This window comes from Bos mutus, chromosome 20 (assembly GCF_027580195.1).
Source record: "Bos mutus isolate GX-2022 chromosome 20, NWIPB_WYAK_1.1, whole genome shotgun sequence".
In the NCBI taxonomy this organism is placed as follows: domain Eukaryota; kingdom Metazoa; phylum Chordata; class Mammalia; order Artiodactyla; family Bovidae; genus Bos; species Bos mutus.
In genome coordinates this window covers 70863082-70881422 of record NC_091636.1, presented here as the reverse complement: position 1 = coordinate 70881422, position 18341 = coordinate 70863082, and the positions used below count along the sequence as shown (strand labels likewise).

At 59.4% G+C, this 18341-nt stretch overlaps 1 protein-coding gene across 1 annotated transcript in view; it reads right to left on the bottom strand.

Annotated features, from left to right (window-relative positions):
* The window catches only part of SLC6A3 (solute carrier family 6 member 3), a 34748-nt gene extending 23801 nt beyond the window's left edge, over positions 1–10947 (bottom strand). Inside the window, 4 exon segments of the mRNA XM_070357852.1 lie at positions 3476–3701; positions 7456–7587; positions 8841–9167; positions 10871–10947. Of these exon segments, the coding sequence (XP_070213953.1) occupies positions 3476–3701; positions 7456–7587; positions 8841–9126 (644 nt within the window). The 5' untranslated portion in view covers positions 9127–9167; positions 10871–10947.
* Positions 10948–18341: the final 7394 nt, after the last annotated feature.

Below are 18341 nucleotides of genomic sequence, written 5' to 3'. Positions count from 1 at the left end.
ACGGCACGCATGCATGCATGCTAAGTCGCTTCAGTCATGTCCAACTCTGTGTGACCCCATGGACAGCAGCCCACTAGGCTCCTCTGTCCATGGTATTCTCTAGGCAAAACTACTGGAGTGGGTTGCCATTTCTTTCTCCAACCCATCAACGGCAGGATACACATTCTTTTTAAGTGTATGTGGAACACACAGGGATAAACCGTACACTGGGCGATAAGACAAACGTCAGTGTATTTAGAAATAACGAAGTTTTAAAATATGTTAGTTCAGCAAGTCAGACTTAAGTTACACGTCAGTAACAGAAATACATCTAGAAAATCTCCCAATATTTCAAAACCAAAGAACAAACTTCTAAGCATCTCCTGTGAGTCAAAGAAGAAATCACAAGGCAGACAAGGGGATACTTTAGTGAAAATGAAAACATAATGTATCAAACATGAGGGAGGCAGTTAAAGTGGTCTCTTAGAGGCTAGTTTGTAGCTTTAAATATATAGCTTTCTAAGCATTCAATCCTAAAGGATATCAGTCCTGAATATTCACTGGAAGGACTGATGCTGAAGCTGAAGCTCCAATAATTTGGCCACCTGATGTGAAGAGCTGACTCGCTGGAAAAGACCCTGATGCAGGAAAGACTGAAGGCGGGAGGCGAAGGGGGCGACAGAGGATGAGCTGGTTGGATGGCATCACCGACCCAACTGACGTGAGTTTGAGCAAGCTCTGGGAGATGAAGGACAGGGAAGCCTGGCGCACTGCAGCCCATGGGGTTGCAAAGTGTTGGACACGACTGAGCTACTGAACAGCAACAAATGTATATTAGAGAGGAGGTGAAGTGGGTTTAAATATTAGAGAGGAGGTGAAGGTGGCTTTAAATTTAAGCGCTTATGGAGGTGGAGTTACATGGGCTTATTTTGGGGTTTCTGAAGTCTGCTTGCACTTTGTAGGACTTACAGCTTTACAACTTCGTGATTGTATTAATAGCTATCTTGGCCTTAATGGGAGCCCATCTGGCTTTATACAGTGAGTTTACATTCCAGAAAACCTTTTCAGACCTGACAGTCACTGGAGCTTGTCTCAGGGAAACTCAGTCTTCACGGCTAGTGGAATCACCTGGGGGTGTTCTTGGCACAGTTTAATAATTGATTGTGTCGTTAACGATCTTTGACTGCGTTGTAAACCTTCAAAGGCCGCGCCTCTGTCCTGGAGTCACCTCCAGATACGGTTGGACATCTGCTCCTGCTGACAGTCCTTCCCAGGGAGGGGCGGGCAGCCTTCCATCTCAAGCCTTCTCTTCCAGATGGGAGTTCCAAGCAGACTGCCCTGGTCAGCTCTTTTTTTAAAAATCCATTTATCACATATATTCTTTCCTTTTAGCATTCTTAATAATAAATCACTGACTGGTCAGTTTTTCCCCCTCTATTTTTCTTATCTGAAAATCCTTAAGATAAATCAAGTTTTTCCAGACCTCCCAAACAAAATGTGAAAGTGAAGAAAGTGTTAGTCACTCAGTCATGTCCGACTCTTTGCAACACCATGGACATGGCCCTCTGGGCTCCTCTGTCCGTGGAGTTCTCCAGCAAGAACACTAGAGTGGGTAGCCATGCCCTTGTCCTCCGTGTCCCCAGATGGCCTCACCTGGCACATTCCACATCTCTGACAGCTTTCTGAACGTTCTAAATGGCACCAAAATCCACCTTAGAACTATAGAAAACAACCCGGCTTGGAAACTTAGCCGCGGTTTTGTTGGTGAAATGACAAACCCAGGTCTAGTGAGAGCTGTCTCCAGACACCTGTGAGTGGTGGGATGGGGGGGCTGGGGGCGCCCCAGGGACTTGCCTGTCGCCACGTCTGCTCTCCCCCTTCTGGTGCAGGCCCCCCTCCCTCTCTCCTTCTGGTCCCTTCTCTCCCATCACAGGCTAACACTGAGGTCAAGGCTGGACCGGGTCAGGTCCCAGCGGGACCGCGGGGGAGCACGCGTGGAGCCCAGGCCTTGCCCTGTGGGTGAGAAGCTCCTAAGTTTGGGACCCGTGGCAATGAACCGGCCGAGGGCAAGCTGCTCAGGGGGCGGAGTGACTGACGAAAGCTCTGCCGTCCTTTCCTGGATGAATCTACCGCCTCTTGCTTGCTTGTAGCTCTGAGTCCTGACCACACACTCAGGTGACAGGGTACTGGGTCTGCGTTTCCCACGGGGATGCCCGCCCTGGCGTCTCTCAGGCGGATCTGATGGGGCCGACCCCAAGTGGACTGCCGTTTCCAGCCCTGCTCTGAAACCCACTGGCCGCTGCTGAGAGCTCCCGAGACCAGGCCCTCACCTCCCTGTTTTGGAGCCCCCTCCTCCAAGCAGGCAGGCATTCAGTAGCCCTTTGACCTCCCCATCACAGACACCCCTCCCCTCCTTCCAGACGCCTTCACCCGCTAATCCCAAACTACCAAAAGGAGTCTCTTATGAAAAACTAAACAGGTCCCACCGCACACCAGCTGCGTGCTAGCCATGCTGTTCCTGGAAACTCCTGAGGAAGGCCCTGGTCCCCTCTGGCAGCCCCACATCGCCCCCCACCTAAACCCTTGGCACTGTGTCCCTGCCTATCGCTGTGGCCTTCTGCAGCCGCCGGTCCTAGAGACACGTTCCCTACGTGGGGCCCCCAGAGCTGAGCACGAGACCCCAACTATCTGGACACACAACCTCAGACCCTAGACGCCCGCAGGTTCTGTGGACTCGCTGTCCCCTGGCCGGGGTCGTTGCGACACCCACACGACAGATGCTCCCGGCTCCCGAGGGCTCGGTCCCGCCCTGCACACCTGGGGTCTCACCCAGCTCCGCTGACTCTGTGGGACAGGGCCCACCCCTCAAGGACCACCCCGGGCCGCCGGCTGCTGATAAAAGGCGTCCTCTGGAAGCCCCTCCGCCAGCCGGGCAGCGGCTCTGCTCACACCCCCGGACGTGTGATCACCTCCTCCAGGACCGACTTTGTGACTTGCACAGTGCGATGGCCTTCGTGTTTATGCTCGTGGTTTCCTACCTCAAAGCAAGTGTTGAAACTGTGCCCACCTGCGATTAAAACCGGAATTATATTTTGGGCTGAGGTTCAGTCTTCTACATTGTCGGTGGACTCATTTCCACCCAGAAACACAGCAGACTGTGCCCAACCAGGATTTTCCCAAAGGAAGATCGCAGCCACCGGGAACTCCAGGAGTCCACGGCAGGCGCTGCGAATGCGCTTCTCAAGAGAAGTGGCCTCTGTCAGGACGTGGGGAAGGGCAGCTGACCCGGGGTTGGGGGAGCCTGTCCAGTTCCCCTTCCTGCGAGGTCTCCCCCCAGGAGCAGAGCTGAGCTGCTGGAGGTGGGGTCAGAAAGAGGCCCCTCGAGAGCCCTGGGGAGTGGGACGAGACACAGCCCAGGGGCAGCACAGGCCGGCGGGTGACCCGGGCCGGCGCCCTCCCCTCGCACGGACGTTGGCCCCGAGGAGACCCCACTCACTCAAAGTACTCAGCGGCGGGCGTGGTCCTCGAGGTGCCGTTGGGGCCCGAGCTGGCGTTGGGGGCGCGGGCGTCCGAGCAGCGGGGGCTGTTCCAGGAGTGGTTGCAGTGCGTCCAGGGCAGCTCGGTGGTGAAGGAGGAGAGCAGGTAGTGCAGCGCCCAGGCGATGATGACGTTGTAGAAGAAGCCGATGTATAGCGAGATGAGGATGGCCGTGTAGCCCACGCCTGGGGAGAGCGCGCCCGTCAGTGTCGCCCCGCCCCGCCCCCCACGGGATGCAGCTGCCCCGGGGCTTCCTGAAACCAGGCAGCGCCTCTAAGCACGTCAGGAGACAAGGGAGAGGGTGGGTCCCGCCGTCACTGAGGAGGGGCCACCCCCTCCCAGCACCATCCAAGGCCTACCAGACCTGCACAGCCAGTCAGGGACACCCCAATACAACCAGGTCACCTGCAGACACGTGGAGGAACTGAGGGCCACCTTGGCTGCCCACCACCACTCACAGCCAGGCAGGGTCGCCCAGGCTCGCAAAAAGTCACCTAGGACCACCCTGGGTCACCAGGGCAATTTGACCCAGGGGTATCCAGGGCCATCTAGGAAGACCCAAGGATACAAAACACCAAGTCAACGAAGGCCACCCAAAGCCACTCAGGGTCACCTAAGGACATCCCAGGCCACCCTGCCAATAGGGCCCTGAAGGCTGTCCAGGGTCACCCAGGAATACTCCGTGTCTCCCAGAGCCAAACAGGACCACTAACAGTCATGAAAGGATGGCCAGGATCTCCATGGCCGCCCCCAGCCTCCCGGGCTCATCCAGGACCAGCCAGGCCTCCAAGACAAGCCCCACCCAGCTGGGCTGCCTACAGCCACCTAAGGCCACTCATGGCCACCTCACTAACCATCCCTCCCCCAGCCCAGCCAGGGCAGACAGAGGCATCTGGGTCCACCTAACATCACCCAGGACCATGCTTGACCACGCAGAGCCCCCTGGGCCTGTCAGAGTGCCCTGCGCAGGGTCACAGGACCTGGAATTTGGGAGAGCCACTGAGGGGCTCCTGACCGCTGGGGCAGAACGGAGAGCCGCGCAGTCTTTGGCGCCATGCCACCCTGACCGTGGTGGACGGCTGGTCTGCAGTGAGGCCTCTGTCCTGTTCGGTGCTGGACGAGCACTGCTGCGTTCCGCTACTGCGGTTCACTTTACCCAGCTCCACACAGACTTCCCTCATTTCCACATCCTTTCCCAGCTTTGCTGCTGGGACTGGCTTGGGCATCAATATGCTGGAAGCTCGTGGGCACAGGCCCGGTCCTGCCCGCCTGCGGCCAGGAGGAGCTTGTCTTCACGGTGACTTTTGCAGGGAGCGCGTTGGCTTGTTTTTTGTGGGTCTGGCCCTCCTTGTTTGTTGTTGTTCAATTATTAAGTCATGTCTGACTCTCTCAGACCCCACGGTTGAGCACGCCCGGCTCCTCTGTCCTTCACCATCTCCCAGAGTTTGCTCAGGTTCATGTCCATGGAGTCGGTGATGCCATCCAACCATCTCTGCTTCCCCCTTCTCCTCCTGCCCTCAGTCTTTCCCAGCGTCAGGGTCTTTTCCAGTGAGTCGGCCCCTCACATCAGGTGCCAAAGTACCGGAGCTTCAGCTTCAGCATTAGCCCTTCCAGTGAATGTTCAGGACTGATTTCCTTTAGGATGGACTGGTTTGATCTGCTTCCTGTCCAAGGGTCTCTCAAGCATCAATTCTTTGGTGCTCAGCCTTCCTTATGGTCCAACTCTTACATCCGTACATGACTACTGGGAAAGCCATAGCTTTGACTATAGGGACTTTTTCGGCAAAGTGATCTCTTTGCTTTTCAGTAAGCTGTCTTGGTTTGTCATAGGTTTTCTGACCCTTAGGAGAAGCTATTTTCCTGCTCAGGACACTTCATTAAAACTCTCTTCCTACCCTGAAAGCAGATAGAGAGTGACTCCAGGTTACTTACGCGCAGACATTAAACAGCTCTAGTATCAGGAATGATTCCCCTGGTGGCTCAGCGGTAAAGAATCTGCCTGCAATGCAGGAACCACAGGAGACTTGGGTTCCGTCCCTGGGTCAGGAAGATCTCCTGGAGAAGGAAATGGAAGCCCACTCCAGTGTTCTTGACTGGAAAATCCCACGGACAGGGGAGCCTGGCGGGCTATATACAGTCCTTGGGGGCACAGAGTCAGACACGACTGGAGTGACTCAGCACATGGCACAGACAGGTCCTGGAACACGGCCCCTCTTGGAAGACATGCTCAGCAGCAGGAAGGCCTCTTCTGGGGTGGACCCCGTCCTTGGGGAATAATTCCTCACTGCACTTCTGTCCCCTGCGCTCCCCGGGAGAAGCTGGCTCACGGTGGACTCGTCCGGCAGCCGCAGAGTCGGGCAGCCGTGGCTTCCGAGTGCCTCTCAGAAGCTTCCTGGCCATGAGCTGGCTGTAGGTGGCTGCTGGAAATCTCTGGAAGGTGACAACTCTGTACACCAAATCCTCCGCCTGTGGCTTGGGGAACTCAGAGCCGCCTTTGACCAAACGCCAGAGCAGATCCAGCCCCGTGTCCCAGGGAGAGAGGCCTGAGCCTCTAGTCCTTCTGACCCCAGGGCTGCGTGCACAGCCAGCCCCCAGGCGGGCCAGGTTGCTCATGGTCACAGCAGAGTGACGAGGGCTCCTGGGGCTGACGCGGCTCACAGGGGACGTGGGCTTTGCCCCCAGCAGCAGCACAGCTGCCCGGAGGCAGAAGGGCAGCAGATAGGGAAACAGAAGGCAGATCGATAGACGTGGTAAGTCAGGTAGGCAGGCGGATGATAGACGGCTGATACGTGACAGCCAGACAGGTGACAGACAGATGACAGGCAGACCCGTGGATAGAGTGATGGATGGGCACACAGGTGGGAGACAGCGCTATGGGTTGGACTGTGGCCCCCAAAACCCATTTGTCGAAGTTTTAGTAATCCCCAGTATTTCAGAATGTGATCTTACTGAAGGCAGAGTCTTTACAGAGGAAAATCAAGTCAGGGTGGGCCCTAGTTCACTGCGACTGATGTCCCCATAAAAAGGGAAGCCTGGATGAAGAGATACCCATGAAGACGCAGGGAGAAGACGGCCCCCCACGACCCCAGGAGCGAGGCTGGGAGCAGGCCCGCCCCTCCCCCCGGCCTCAGAAGGAACCAACCAGCACCCTTGAGTTCAGACCTTGGAACTTCGACACAACAAACATCTGTTATTTAAGCCACTCTGTTTGTGGCGCTCTGTATGACAGCCCCAGCAAACTAACCTAGATGACAGACAGTAGACCACAGAACTAGGGACAGGAGGCTGTTATCTTTTCTACCGTGTTAGCACTTTGACGAAACACCACCACCCAGGAACTGCAGGCTGCGAGCAAGGACACACACTCGCAAACCCTCGGTCATGACAGGTCTTTAGAGCAGGACCGGCATTAAAAGGGTGTGTTCAAGGGCCCAGACACCCAGCAAAGCAGCACAGGATACACACGGCTGGGGCTGACCTGCTGTGCAGTCACCCCAGCCGTGGCCCGCCCCCGCCACGGCCCTGGCCCACGCCCCTACCCCATGTCCCACCCCCGCCCCCTTGGCCCACGCCCCGCCCTGGTCCACACTCTGCCCTAGCCCACGCCCCTACCCCACGCCCCGCCCCTGTCACGCCCCTACCCCATGTCCAGCCCCCCGTCCCCCGCCACGCCCCCGCCACGCCCCGCCCCGCCCCAGCCCCGTCCCTACCCCATGTCCCGCCCCCGCTCCACGCCCCACGCCGGCCCACACCCCGCCCTGGTCCACATCCCACCCCGCCCCACGCCCCGCCCCGGTCCACACCCTGGCCCACACCCCGCCCCGCCCTAGCCCACGCCCTGCCCTCCGCCCCGGCCCACGTCCCACCCCTCCCCATGCCAGCCAACCCCGGACCCTGGCCCACACTCTGCCAATCACGTGGGGCGCCCCCGCCCGTTACCTCTCAGGATGGGGCAGATCTTCCAGACGCCTGCAGCCCCCTCTCTGTTGAACTGCCCGAGGGCCAGCTCCATGTAGAACAGCGGCACGCCGGCGACGACCATGAAGAACAGGTAGGGGACCAGGAAGGCGCCTGGGGACGCGACAGCACACTCAGCCCGGACCCGAGGGCGCGCCAGCCCGGCGTCATCCCAGCAAGCGCGCCGCCGTCCACGCGCGTCCCGGCACGACCGCTGTAACCCTTCTTCGAAGCTCCCCGCAGGCTGGGGGCTGGGCCTCCTGCGTCTGTGCCCGGCTCCCGCTGTCACCGCACCCTGACACACCCCTCTGGGGACCGCGGTCACCCCCTGCCCGCAGGTACGCGCAGGCCCCGAGAGCAGAGCGGACCAGCCCAGCCCGGGGCGGCTCTGCTCCTCACTGCTGTCTGCTCTCCGCCTGCCCAGCCCTGGGTCCCCTCTCTCCTCCATGGGGATGTCTGTCCTCGTGAGCTGTGCATCCTTGGGGTCCAACGCAGCCTGGCCCCCAGGACGCCAGCCTGCCTCCGTCAGGGCTGCAGCAGAGCTCTCTGCTGGCAGGTGCCGCCCCTGGCTGGGGTCTCTCCAGGCTACGGCACTGAGTACAGAGATCGGGGCCCCACCAGCTCAGCCGTCTTCAGCCGATTCGCTCTGCCTCATGGGAGGTTGGTTCTGCCATGGCTCTTCTGGTGTTTTGCCGGCGGGGGAGGCAGGGAGACCCCACAGGGCTGCCTGTCTTGGGTCGACTTCTGTACCTGCTCAGAAATGCCCAGCTGCTCATGGGCAGGCCCTCCCCAAGGAAGTTTCCCGAAGCCCCGAATGCGGGGCATGGAGTGACCCCGGTGGGGTGGCAGCGTCTAGGAGACTCACAGGAAATGAGCACCAATCTAACTGGCTTCTCAACTTGGACTCTGGGGGGGGTGACCTGGGCCCATTTCTTAGTTTTCTGCCTTGAATGCAGATGGAGCAGTTCTAGGGCTGGCTGTGCAGGGGAGGCGGGGCCAGGGAGGCGCGGAGACACATTCCCTGGACACCCTGGGGCTCCAAGCACAGGGGCTGCCGCACACTTTGTGAGCACTGGGCAGGCTGGTCAAAGAAACTGTTCTCCAGGCCTTGGAGAATTTTCTTTTCCAAAGTGAAGGCCACTTTGGGAAGCAGAAGGCAGAGTCACGGTGCCTCCAGCCACGCCCCTACTTTCCTGGCCTCGGCGTCCTCCCGGACAGAACCAGCAGGGGAGGAGACCATTCTGAGTGCTACCACGCAAGCTTCCGGGACGTCCATGCGCTCCGCTCCGCCGCGTCCCCCCGGAGCCTGGCCTCCAGCGCCCTCGGGGCCCCAGGCAGGAGGGCAGAAGGCAGATGGACAGACTCACCCCCGCCGTTTTTGTAGCACAGGTATGGGAACCGCCAGACGTTGGCCAGGTCCACGGCGAAGCCGATCACGGAGAGGAGGAAGTCGGCCTTCTTGCTCCAGGTCTCCCGATCCTGGGCCTCCGTGGGGCTCTGCGGGGGGTTGAGGAGGGTGGAGTTCGTGAGCTGCACCCCGTTTTGCTCCTTGACCAGGACGAGTTCCACCGCCTTCGGGCCCGTGGCATTGGCCTCCTTGGCCGGAGCCACCACGGAAGACATGTGGGCCACAGAGCACCTGCCCTCACTCATGGCCTCCTGGACTCAGGAACCTGTACTTCCGCCCTCTGGGTCTTCAGCCAGCATGAAAGATAAACACACACAGGGATGCACAGGTTTAGCAGCCAGAAGTGTGGTGCACCGGGCAGCGTGGGCAGGGAGGGGTGGCTTTCCAGACGTTTCTGTGGGGGCAGAACACAAGCTGTCCCAGCACCTAAGGAGACAGAGCTGGGATGAGCAGATGACCTGCGCTCCTCGTGGGGCTGGGAGACAGGCCATGGGGACCTCAGGCCCCTGCCCTGCTCCCCCTCCCCTAGTCCATTCCGTAACCTGCAGGGTGACATCGCCTCTAATGTGGTTTCAGTCATAACGCAAGAGGCTACCTCCACGCTCTCCCCTCTGCCGTCGTAATGTGATGATCTTCAAATGGCTTCCCACAACAGTGCACACGCGTTCTTTACACTCAGCAACCAAAGTCAGAGGCAAAATTTTAAAACCAGGGTCACCCACAGGAATTCAGAGTTTCAAAGTAGTGATTACAAAAGCCTCCTTCAAGGAACGGCTGCATGTCCACATCCACTGCGGGCCCTGGACGGCCCAGGCAGGGATGGGAGCTCACAGGACTAGTTTCTGCATGGAGCGCTTCATCTGGGAAATCACCTCCTAGTCACCTTCACGACACTCTGGGCAGTGCAATCAGGGAAGACGGAAGAAATCACACAGTCACGCCGGAGGGCGAGGTGGGCCCTCAAGGCTGTGGGCAGCTTCAAACATGACTTCTGGCGTCTGGGTGTTTCAACTGCACACGCTCGCAGGTGTGCGCGCGCACGCACACACACACACACACACACTCTCTGAAGCAGAAGGCAGCAGGAGGCAGCGGAAACGGGGTGACTTTCCTCTGCATCCGAGTTTGAACAGAAACTCACAACACGACTCATCACAGCACGTTCCTGAGACGAATGAAAAGCACAGAAGGGACTTGGGGGAGGAGCAGAGGAACTGGCCTGCGGCAGCGTCCAGGGGCGCGGGCAGGGCTCGCGCAGACCCCAGCGGACTGCTCTGACGGCGGCCCTCGAGGGCGGGCCGGAGACCACCTGCTGGGGACTCCCGGCTCAGCATGTGGGGTGAGCCCACCTCATGCCTGAAGCCACGGCCTCACAGGCCAGCTTTGGGTACAGAAAGCAAAACGTGCTGCTTGGGCAGCGTGGTTCTGAGCCCAGGACAGAAGCAGAGCTGCAGTCTGCCCTACAGCCAGCCTGGATGCCCAGAGCCTGCACACACCCCCACCTTCCTGGGCATCCTGCCCCATCTTAGACAGCAAAGACTAAGCCCTGCGAGAAGAAGCCACACTGAGAAAATCACCCGGGTTGGATCTGGGGGCCGCTTGCCCAAGTGGTCCCCACCAGGCACAGGTCTAGTTCAACAGGGAGCAAGCAGCCCCCAGTCTCACAGGGCCAGCTGGGCAGGGAAGCCAGGGCCAGCCGCCCCATGCCCAGCGCCCTCTCCTAGCCTGGGGCAGGGCAGGGGCAGGGGACACCGGGACGCACACACAATCCCCGCGCCCCGTCTCAGGCTCACACCTCTCGGCCACCTCCCCTTCAGATGGGCAGCTGCCCTGTTGCAGAGCGCTGTGCATCCCAACTGTCCGCTACTGTTACCTGTGGCCTCCCCCGCACCCCGCCCCGACAGTTCCTGCCCGGGCCCCGCGCCCTCGGCCTCAGACTTCAGGGGACGCCGGTGCGCGGCGCGGGCCACAGGGGTGGCCCGGACTCACCTGCGCGCCCGGCCTCTGCGCCGCTGGAGACCCGCCACCCGGCGTCCGCCAAAGCTCCAGCTCCGGGCCCGCGGCGCTCAGGGCTCTTATCTTGTCGCCGGGACCGCCCCGCCGGCCGAAGGGGGCGCCCGCCCACCCTGGCTCCGCCTCCGGGCCGCCCCGGGTGGGCGGAGGGTGAGCGGGGCCGCGCCCCGCGCCCCGGCACCCCGCCCCCGGGAACCCCTGCCGAGTCGGGGCTGCGGCGCCAGTCCCCCGCCCGCAGCGCGTTGTGCCAGCGCTCCTGGGGCCTGGGGCGCGTGGGACCCGGGACGCCTCTGGTCCCAGGCCTCGCAAGACCAAGTGTGAAAGTCGCTCAGTGTGTCCGACTCTTTGCGACCCCACGGACTATACAGTGCTTGGAATTCTTCAGACCAGAATACTGGAGTGGGTGGCCATTCCCTTCTCCAGGAAGGGCTCTTTTCCGTGTCCTTCCCACCCCAGCTTGCACCCCAGAGCTGCCCCGAGCACCGGCATCTGCTTGGAGCTTGGGGCTCCCTCGGCCCACCCACTGCTCCGCCCCAGTGAAGCCCGGGAAGGGCAGTTGCGACGGGAAGGAGGTGCGCGGCGGGGGGGGAATCGAGGCGGGTCTTGCCTCCCTCCGCTTCCTCTCCTCCATGCCACCTCCACCCTGACGCTGTACCCACCCCGCTCCCCAGACCAGTCGTCTGGAACTCTCTCGTCGGTTCCGTCGCCTCCTCCCCCCGCAGCCGCCCCTCCCGAGGTCTCTCTGGGGCTCTGGGGACATCTCCCTGACCAGGAGCTGGGGCGGCTTGGGAGCGGGGGTCCTGCCGCGACCCCGGCCTCGCCCTGGTGGGCAGTTTCAGACCCCGCCCGGTCTCCGTCCTCTCTCCTCCGGCTGTGCGCCCGGGCGGCAGCGAGGTACCCGATCCTCGTCTGGGTCCGGGCTGCGGAGACGCGCGTCCTTCTGCGGCCCGAGAGACGCCTGTGCAGGACCCAGGGTCCGAGCGTCGGGCAAGGAGCAAAGCGTCGGGGCGCTTTGCCGACCTGGAGCGCAAATCGATTGGAACCAAAGGGCTTGAATCACACTCGCATTGGAAAACGATTTCCCTGGATGGCCGGAAACCACAGCGGTCAATACCCGCTCCCTGACCAGGCGGACTGGGATCTTTGCCGAGATGACCCCCCGCAAGACTGTACATTCGGGACGCAGAGGGATGCAGTTCCCAAGCCACCAAGCAGGCCCAGGACCCTCAGATGCAGGACGGTGTACAGGTAGGTGGCACCCTGGCTCTGCACAAGGAGGAGCCCGGATGGCAGCCCTCCCCGCCCCTCCCCCCGCCCCCCCCCGCCGTGTAAGCTTTGATTTTCCCACCTTGCGTCCCTTGCAGGGGGGGCGGGGTCCACACCGCGCTCTCTGCTCTGAGCCACATGCTTGGCAGTGTCCCTCTGCCAGGGCCTGCAGACCACCCTGGCTCCTCAATACCACCGTGCCCAGGGCTCCAGCTTTATTCCGGAGACCACACCTCCCTGCCTATCTCACAGCCTCCCCACCAGGGGCTGGTACCTGGTGTCCGGCAGGAACCACCGTCCCAGGCAGGACTGGGGTCCAGGGAAGAGCCCAGCACTCAATGTCCCAGCCTCTCTGCTGCTGTAACAAAGATGTTTCAGGCTGGGTGGCTTACAAAATCGAGTGCCCACAGGACAGAAGAGCCTAGAAGCGCTCTGGAGCCTCCTTTAAAAGAGCACTTGCCCTATTCCTGAGGGCTCAGCCCCCACCAGGGCCTCATCACCTGCCAGAGCCACCCTCCAGGACCATCCCGGGGCGGGGGTGAGGGCATCAGCATGGATTTGGGGACGTGCACGCAGGGAGGTGACAGGGATTTCACGAGATGGTGACGTGCCACCTTGAACCCGTGAGGACCAGCGGCCATCCCAGCAGGCTGTCTGCCCACAGACGCTCCACGTTGTGAGTTTCGAGAAAAAAGAGGCATACTAGGTCGGGGCTCGATGCACGGTGTCATAGGAACACGGAGTGGAACCAGCCAGCTCAGACGTGTATGTCTGCAAGCACACACACCAGATGGAAAGGCCTGGGAAGGCAGGCGGTCCCCGCAGGGGCCAGCCATGGCCCGAGCCCACCCCAACGGGACTGCCGCCTCCGTGCCAGACAGACCCAGACAGGAGCGGCCCATCACGGCGTCACTAACCTGCACGAGGAGAAGGGTGCTGTGGGTATCCAGGGGTGCTGCCCCCCACCGGCCTCAAGATGAGGGACCCAGGGGTGCTGGAGAGCAGAGACCGAGGGAGCTGGACCCGTGGCCTGGCCGCAGAAGCCCGAGAAAGCCGGCTGCCTGACGCTGGTGCGCCTGCATCATCCTGGGCGGGGCTCCCCCCGGCCCGCACCTGTGCAGGTAGGACCTATGGGGTTCAGAGCCGATTAAACAGCCAGCCTTCACGGGCTTGGAATTCGGCCCAGGGTTTTTCTTCAGAGTGGCTGCTGTTGGCTCGGAGGCCTCCACTGGTGATGGTGACTGAGTTCCGTCCTGCTGACCTCGAGCGGTCGCTCACTGTCCGCTGTGGACCAGCTGCAGCCGCAGGTCCGGGGCGGGGTTCGGGGGGAGCCGTGGCCGGGCCGCTGTCCCCACTGTGGCTCTGCCCCACTGGAGGTCGCCGCTGGGTGTGGCCCTGTCTCAGCACCCCGACTTCAGGGGGCTGCGAGCATGTCCCCCACAGCTGCCCCACCCACAAGAGGACGAAGGCCACGCGCTGACATCAGGGTCGTGCCTTTGAGGTTCCCGAGAGGCTGGAGCCCTGGTGGGTGAGTGTAGCATTCTATCTGAGCATCAGAAAGCCGCCTGCAGGGGAGGCTGGCGGAGTGGGGCGGGATGGAGCAGAGCAGGTCAGCAGTGCAGGGCGATCCACACAGGCCAGCAGGAGCCTGGCTGGAGGGACGTGTGTGTCCTCAAGCTCGGTAGGAAGAGCTGGAGGGCTCAGGAGTCACCACGCAGGTGACGGGGTTGTTCCGGCCGCCAGGGCTGACTCTGGAGCCCGAAGTCTGAGATCAAGGTCCCGGAGGGGCTGCGTCCTTCCGAGGGTTGAGGGGGAGTCTGGTGCAGACCCCTGCAGCTTCTGAGGGTTTGCTGGTGTCCCGGGCTTGTAGAAGCATCACCCCATTTCCGCTTGTGTTCTCACAAGGTATAATGTGTGCGTGTGTGCGTGTGTGTGTGCATGTGTGTGTGTGATGTTGGATCAGGGCTCCCCTAATGCCTCCTTTTACCTTGACAACCCCTGTAAAGAACTCATCTCCAATTAAGGCCACATTCTGAAGTCTTGGGGCTTAGAATTTTGACATCTGAATTTGGGGGCACAGTTCAACACACAACAAAGAGGAACCTTACCAGACCCTGGCGTGCTGCAGCCCATGGGGTTGCAAAGAGTCAGACACAGCTTAGCGACTGAACAAGAAGAAGAAGATGCCCATTCTCCAGGGGAGCAGCTCAGAACTCGTCAGAGCCTCCTACGTTCCGTGGGGTTGCAAGAATCGGACTTGACTGAGCGACTAAGTGCACGCGCGCGCACACACACACACACACACACACACAGGGCGTGTGGTCCCGCAGCTCAGGCCAGGACGTGCAGACTTGGAGGCAGACAGAGCCAGTGCAGGAGAGCTGGCCTCTGGTGAGCCCATGTTCTCAGGGAAGAAAGGACTCTCGGGGGTGCTGCCTGTGGAGGGCAGAAGAGGATGCCCCCTCCCAGGGCGCTGGCAGGACCTGAGGGCCCTAGCTCAGGCCTCCTTCCCTCCAGCCTCGCTTTAGATGTGAGGGGCCAGCAGCTCTGTGGCCGCACCTTCCTTGCGGCCCGGAGCCCTTGGGTCATCTGTGCGTGGCTCCCCCACCCCTCCTGACCCTTTGCCCCAAGAGTCGGTGCCCATGGGGCTGGCAAGACTCTGGGTGACCGCCTGAGGCCCGATCCCAGGTTCACGGGGTTGCAAGGCCTTCGTGAAGTGTCCTGGCCTCTGTCAGCCCCCCTGCTCACCAACCACCCTGACACGGTGCAAAGAGGACCCACAGAGCCACGGCTTCAGGCGCCGACCCTCAGGGCGCCGCGGGGTTCTCTGCTCAGCAGCCTTCCGCCCTCGGAGGCTCCCGGATGCCCAGGCCCACCTGCCCCTCGTGTGGGGACGGAGGGATGTGGGCAAAGAAGGAAGAGCCACGCCGTAGCCCCCCACACCCCGGGCGCCCCCAGCAGGAGGCTGGGAGCCCAGGACCACGCTTCCCGAGGGCTCAAGGAGGCCCGGCTTGGAGTCTGCGGTGGAGAGCTGGCCGAGTGCATGCGGGCAGCTGCAGAGACCACACAGGAGGCGGGTGGGTGGGTACATGCCCGAGTTATTCCCAAGGTTGAGTGTTGAGGGGAGCCCGGAGCCAGCGGCTCCCCCAGAGGGCACCGTGGTCTAGAGCAGCATCCCGCCTCGCCCCGAGGAGGGCTGCGTGAACCCCAGCCGCACCTTGAGTGCAGAGCCGGGGCTCACCCTGAGAACCCGTCAGCTGGGCTGGGGAGACCTGGGTGGCGGCCTGCCTTCCTAACAACTTCCCGGGGGATGAGCTGCGGCTGGTCCCCGGACCACACTCTGAGAAGCACAGACCTGGCTGGGCCCATGGGGTGTGGAAGGTTCTGGAAGACAGGGGTGCTGCATAGAGCCTCTGGCAGCCCCGCAGGGACTCAGTGCAGACCTTGGGGGGTTTTGGAGAATAACCAAACATTCTTGAGAAAACTGATGTTCTCCTTTGGGGTGAGTATGCTCCGAGCTGCAGCCCCGTCTGCAGGTGAGCTGAGCCCCGTCAGTTATAATGCTCGCCCACCTGTCCGTCTCCTACAGAGACTCTCTGTGAGCTGAGGGGCACGTGCCCCCCGCCCCCATCCATGGCACTCCCTTAGCCCATTCCTGGGCATCACGGGCACGTCCCACGACCATATGACCGCAGAAGCATATGGATACCACAGTGTGCCGACCCTGCCATCAAAGCAGCTACACTCAGAAGGGAGGGGAATCTTCCTGGGGGGCAGACACCCCAGCAGGGCACCCTGAGCTGAGAAGTGGGGAGGCTCAGAGGTGCGGGCCTCAGTGATTCTTGCCCATTGGCTAGTGTATCGTGGAGATGTCACAGAACCTTGAGAAATTAATGATAAGAGCTTTACCTGCAGATGACATAATCACCTATGCAGACAATCTGAGTGAATGTAGAAGACAAACACTAGCATTAACAAGGGAAGTTAGAAGGGCACCGGATGTACAAACATCAGCTGTGTTCCTGTGCGCCAGCAGCAAGCTACCGTAAAATAAAACTCATAGTAATTTCATTTAGAATAGGTTCCAAAACTGCCATGTGTGTGCAAGAGACAAATGTTGAAAACATTGCTGAAGAACTAAAAGGTTGAAGGAAGTGGAGAGACCATGTCCATGATCTTAAGTCTTAGTGTCATGAAGATGCCAATGCTTCTCAAACTGAAATTCTAACTGGCTTTTTTGAAGACCTCAACCAGTTGGTTCCTAAATGTATAGGGACCCAGGATAGCCAAACACTGCTGGAAAAGACAAGATTGCAGGACACTCTGTGACCCCGCCTCCCACATAAAGCTGATCTTATTTTCTGTCATTATCTTGCCATTTGTGTCCTTGCTTTATGAACAGCTTTATTGGTGTTTAATCGATGAACCACAAACTGCACGGATGTGAAGAGCGCTGTCTAGGAGGTTTCTGTGGTCACAGAACACGCGCCCCGTGAGGGTAACATTCCTTGTGTTCAGACCCTCCTCGTGCCCCTGCAGAGCCTTCTCTATCCCGCCCCACCGGCCTGTGGCCTGTCTGCCAGCCACAGATCCCTTCATTCTTCCTAGAATTGTACATTAACGGCACCACACCGTAACCGGCATATTTGAGCTGAATCTGTGCTGTTGCACTCATATTTCCCTCAGTGGAGAAGGCGATGGCACCCCACTCCAGTACTCTTGCCTGGAAAATCCCATGGATGGAGGGGCCTGGCGGGCTGCAGTCCATGGGGTCACTAGGAGTCGGACATGACTGAGCGACTTCACTTTATTTTTTCACATATAGATAGAGCATCATCTATTCACCCCTTCACCGGTTGATGGACGCTTGGGTCTTAAAATAAACCCCCTGTGAACACCTGCACACGAGTCTCTGTGTGGACATGCACTTCTACCTCTCTTGACTAAGAGCTTAGCTGTGGGATGGCCGGGCCATTTTGCTGATGTGCGCTTAACTGCTTTTTAAAACTAGTTGTTTTGCAGAGTGGTGATGCCATTTGCCATTTCCATGGGCAGTGTGTGTGAGCGTTTCTCTTGCTCTGTGTCCTTGTCAACACTTAGAATGGCCCCTTGATTTCAATGTTTACATGCTAGCCATTGTGGTAAGTGTGGTAGAATCTGGTGACAGATTAAATGGCGTTTCTCTGGTGACTGAAGTGTTCTGCAGTCCTCGTGTGTGCTTGGCATCCTCATCACTTCTTGTCAAGTGGCTGTTTAAATCTTCTGCACATTCGGGTTGTTTGTTATGTTATGAGAAAGTGTTAGTCGCTCAGTCGTGTCTGACTCTTTGTGACCTCATGGACTGTAGCCCGCCAGGCTCCTCCTGTGTCCATGGGATTCTCCAGACAGGAATACTGGAGTGGATAGCCATTCCTTTCTCCAGGGGAATCTTCCCAACTCAGGGATTGAACCTAGGTCTCCCGCATTGCAGACAGAATCTTTACCATCTGAGCCACGAGGGAAGCCCACTCATTGTGTTAGATTCTTACACAACTGTTGAGTTTTGAGAGTTCTTTGTATATTCTGGATGCAAGTCCTTCATCAGATAGATGACTTGCAAATATCTTTTGCAATCTTGGATTGTCTTTTCATTCTCTTAATTGAGTCTTCTGAAAAACAGAAGTTATTACTTTTGATGAAGCCCAACTTACCAGTTTTTTAAATGAATCCTGCTTTTAGTGCTGTATCTGCGAAATTTTTACTTCACCCAAGATCGCAAAAATTTTTCTCCTAAAGTTTTTCTCTAAGAGTTTTAAGTTTTAGGTTGCGCCTTCTGTGTGGGACCCATTTTACACTCCCATGGTGTAAGTGTAGGTCGGTTTCATTCCCTTGTCCTGTGGGTCACGCAGAGAGACATGCTGAGAACTTGGGGCACAGCCTTGTGGGCGGCCGCTGCGTCCCTGGGGTCCTGCTGACGTGTGTCGTTCACCGGGAAGCCCTCTAGTCAGCCGCACGCCTTAGGGTCACCACGTCCTCCCGGGAGCGACATCCTCATCATGCATGACCTCGCTTAGACCCGCTGACCAGCTGGGCTCTGAGACTGACATCCACTGCACCTTCTCCTGATGGAGTTAGCACCGCCCTTTCCCTTCGGCCCGTTGTATCCGTGTGTGGTGTGCTTACTGGTGTCGCGGGGTCAGGT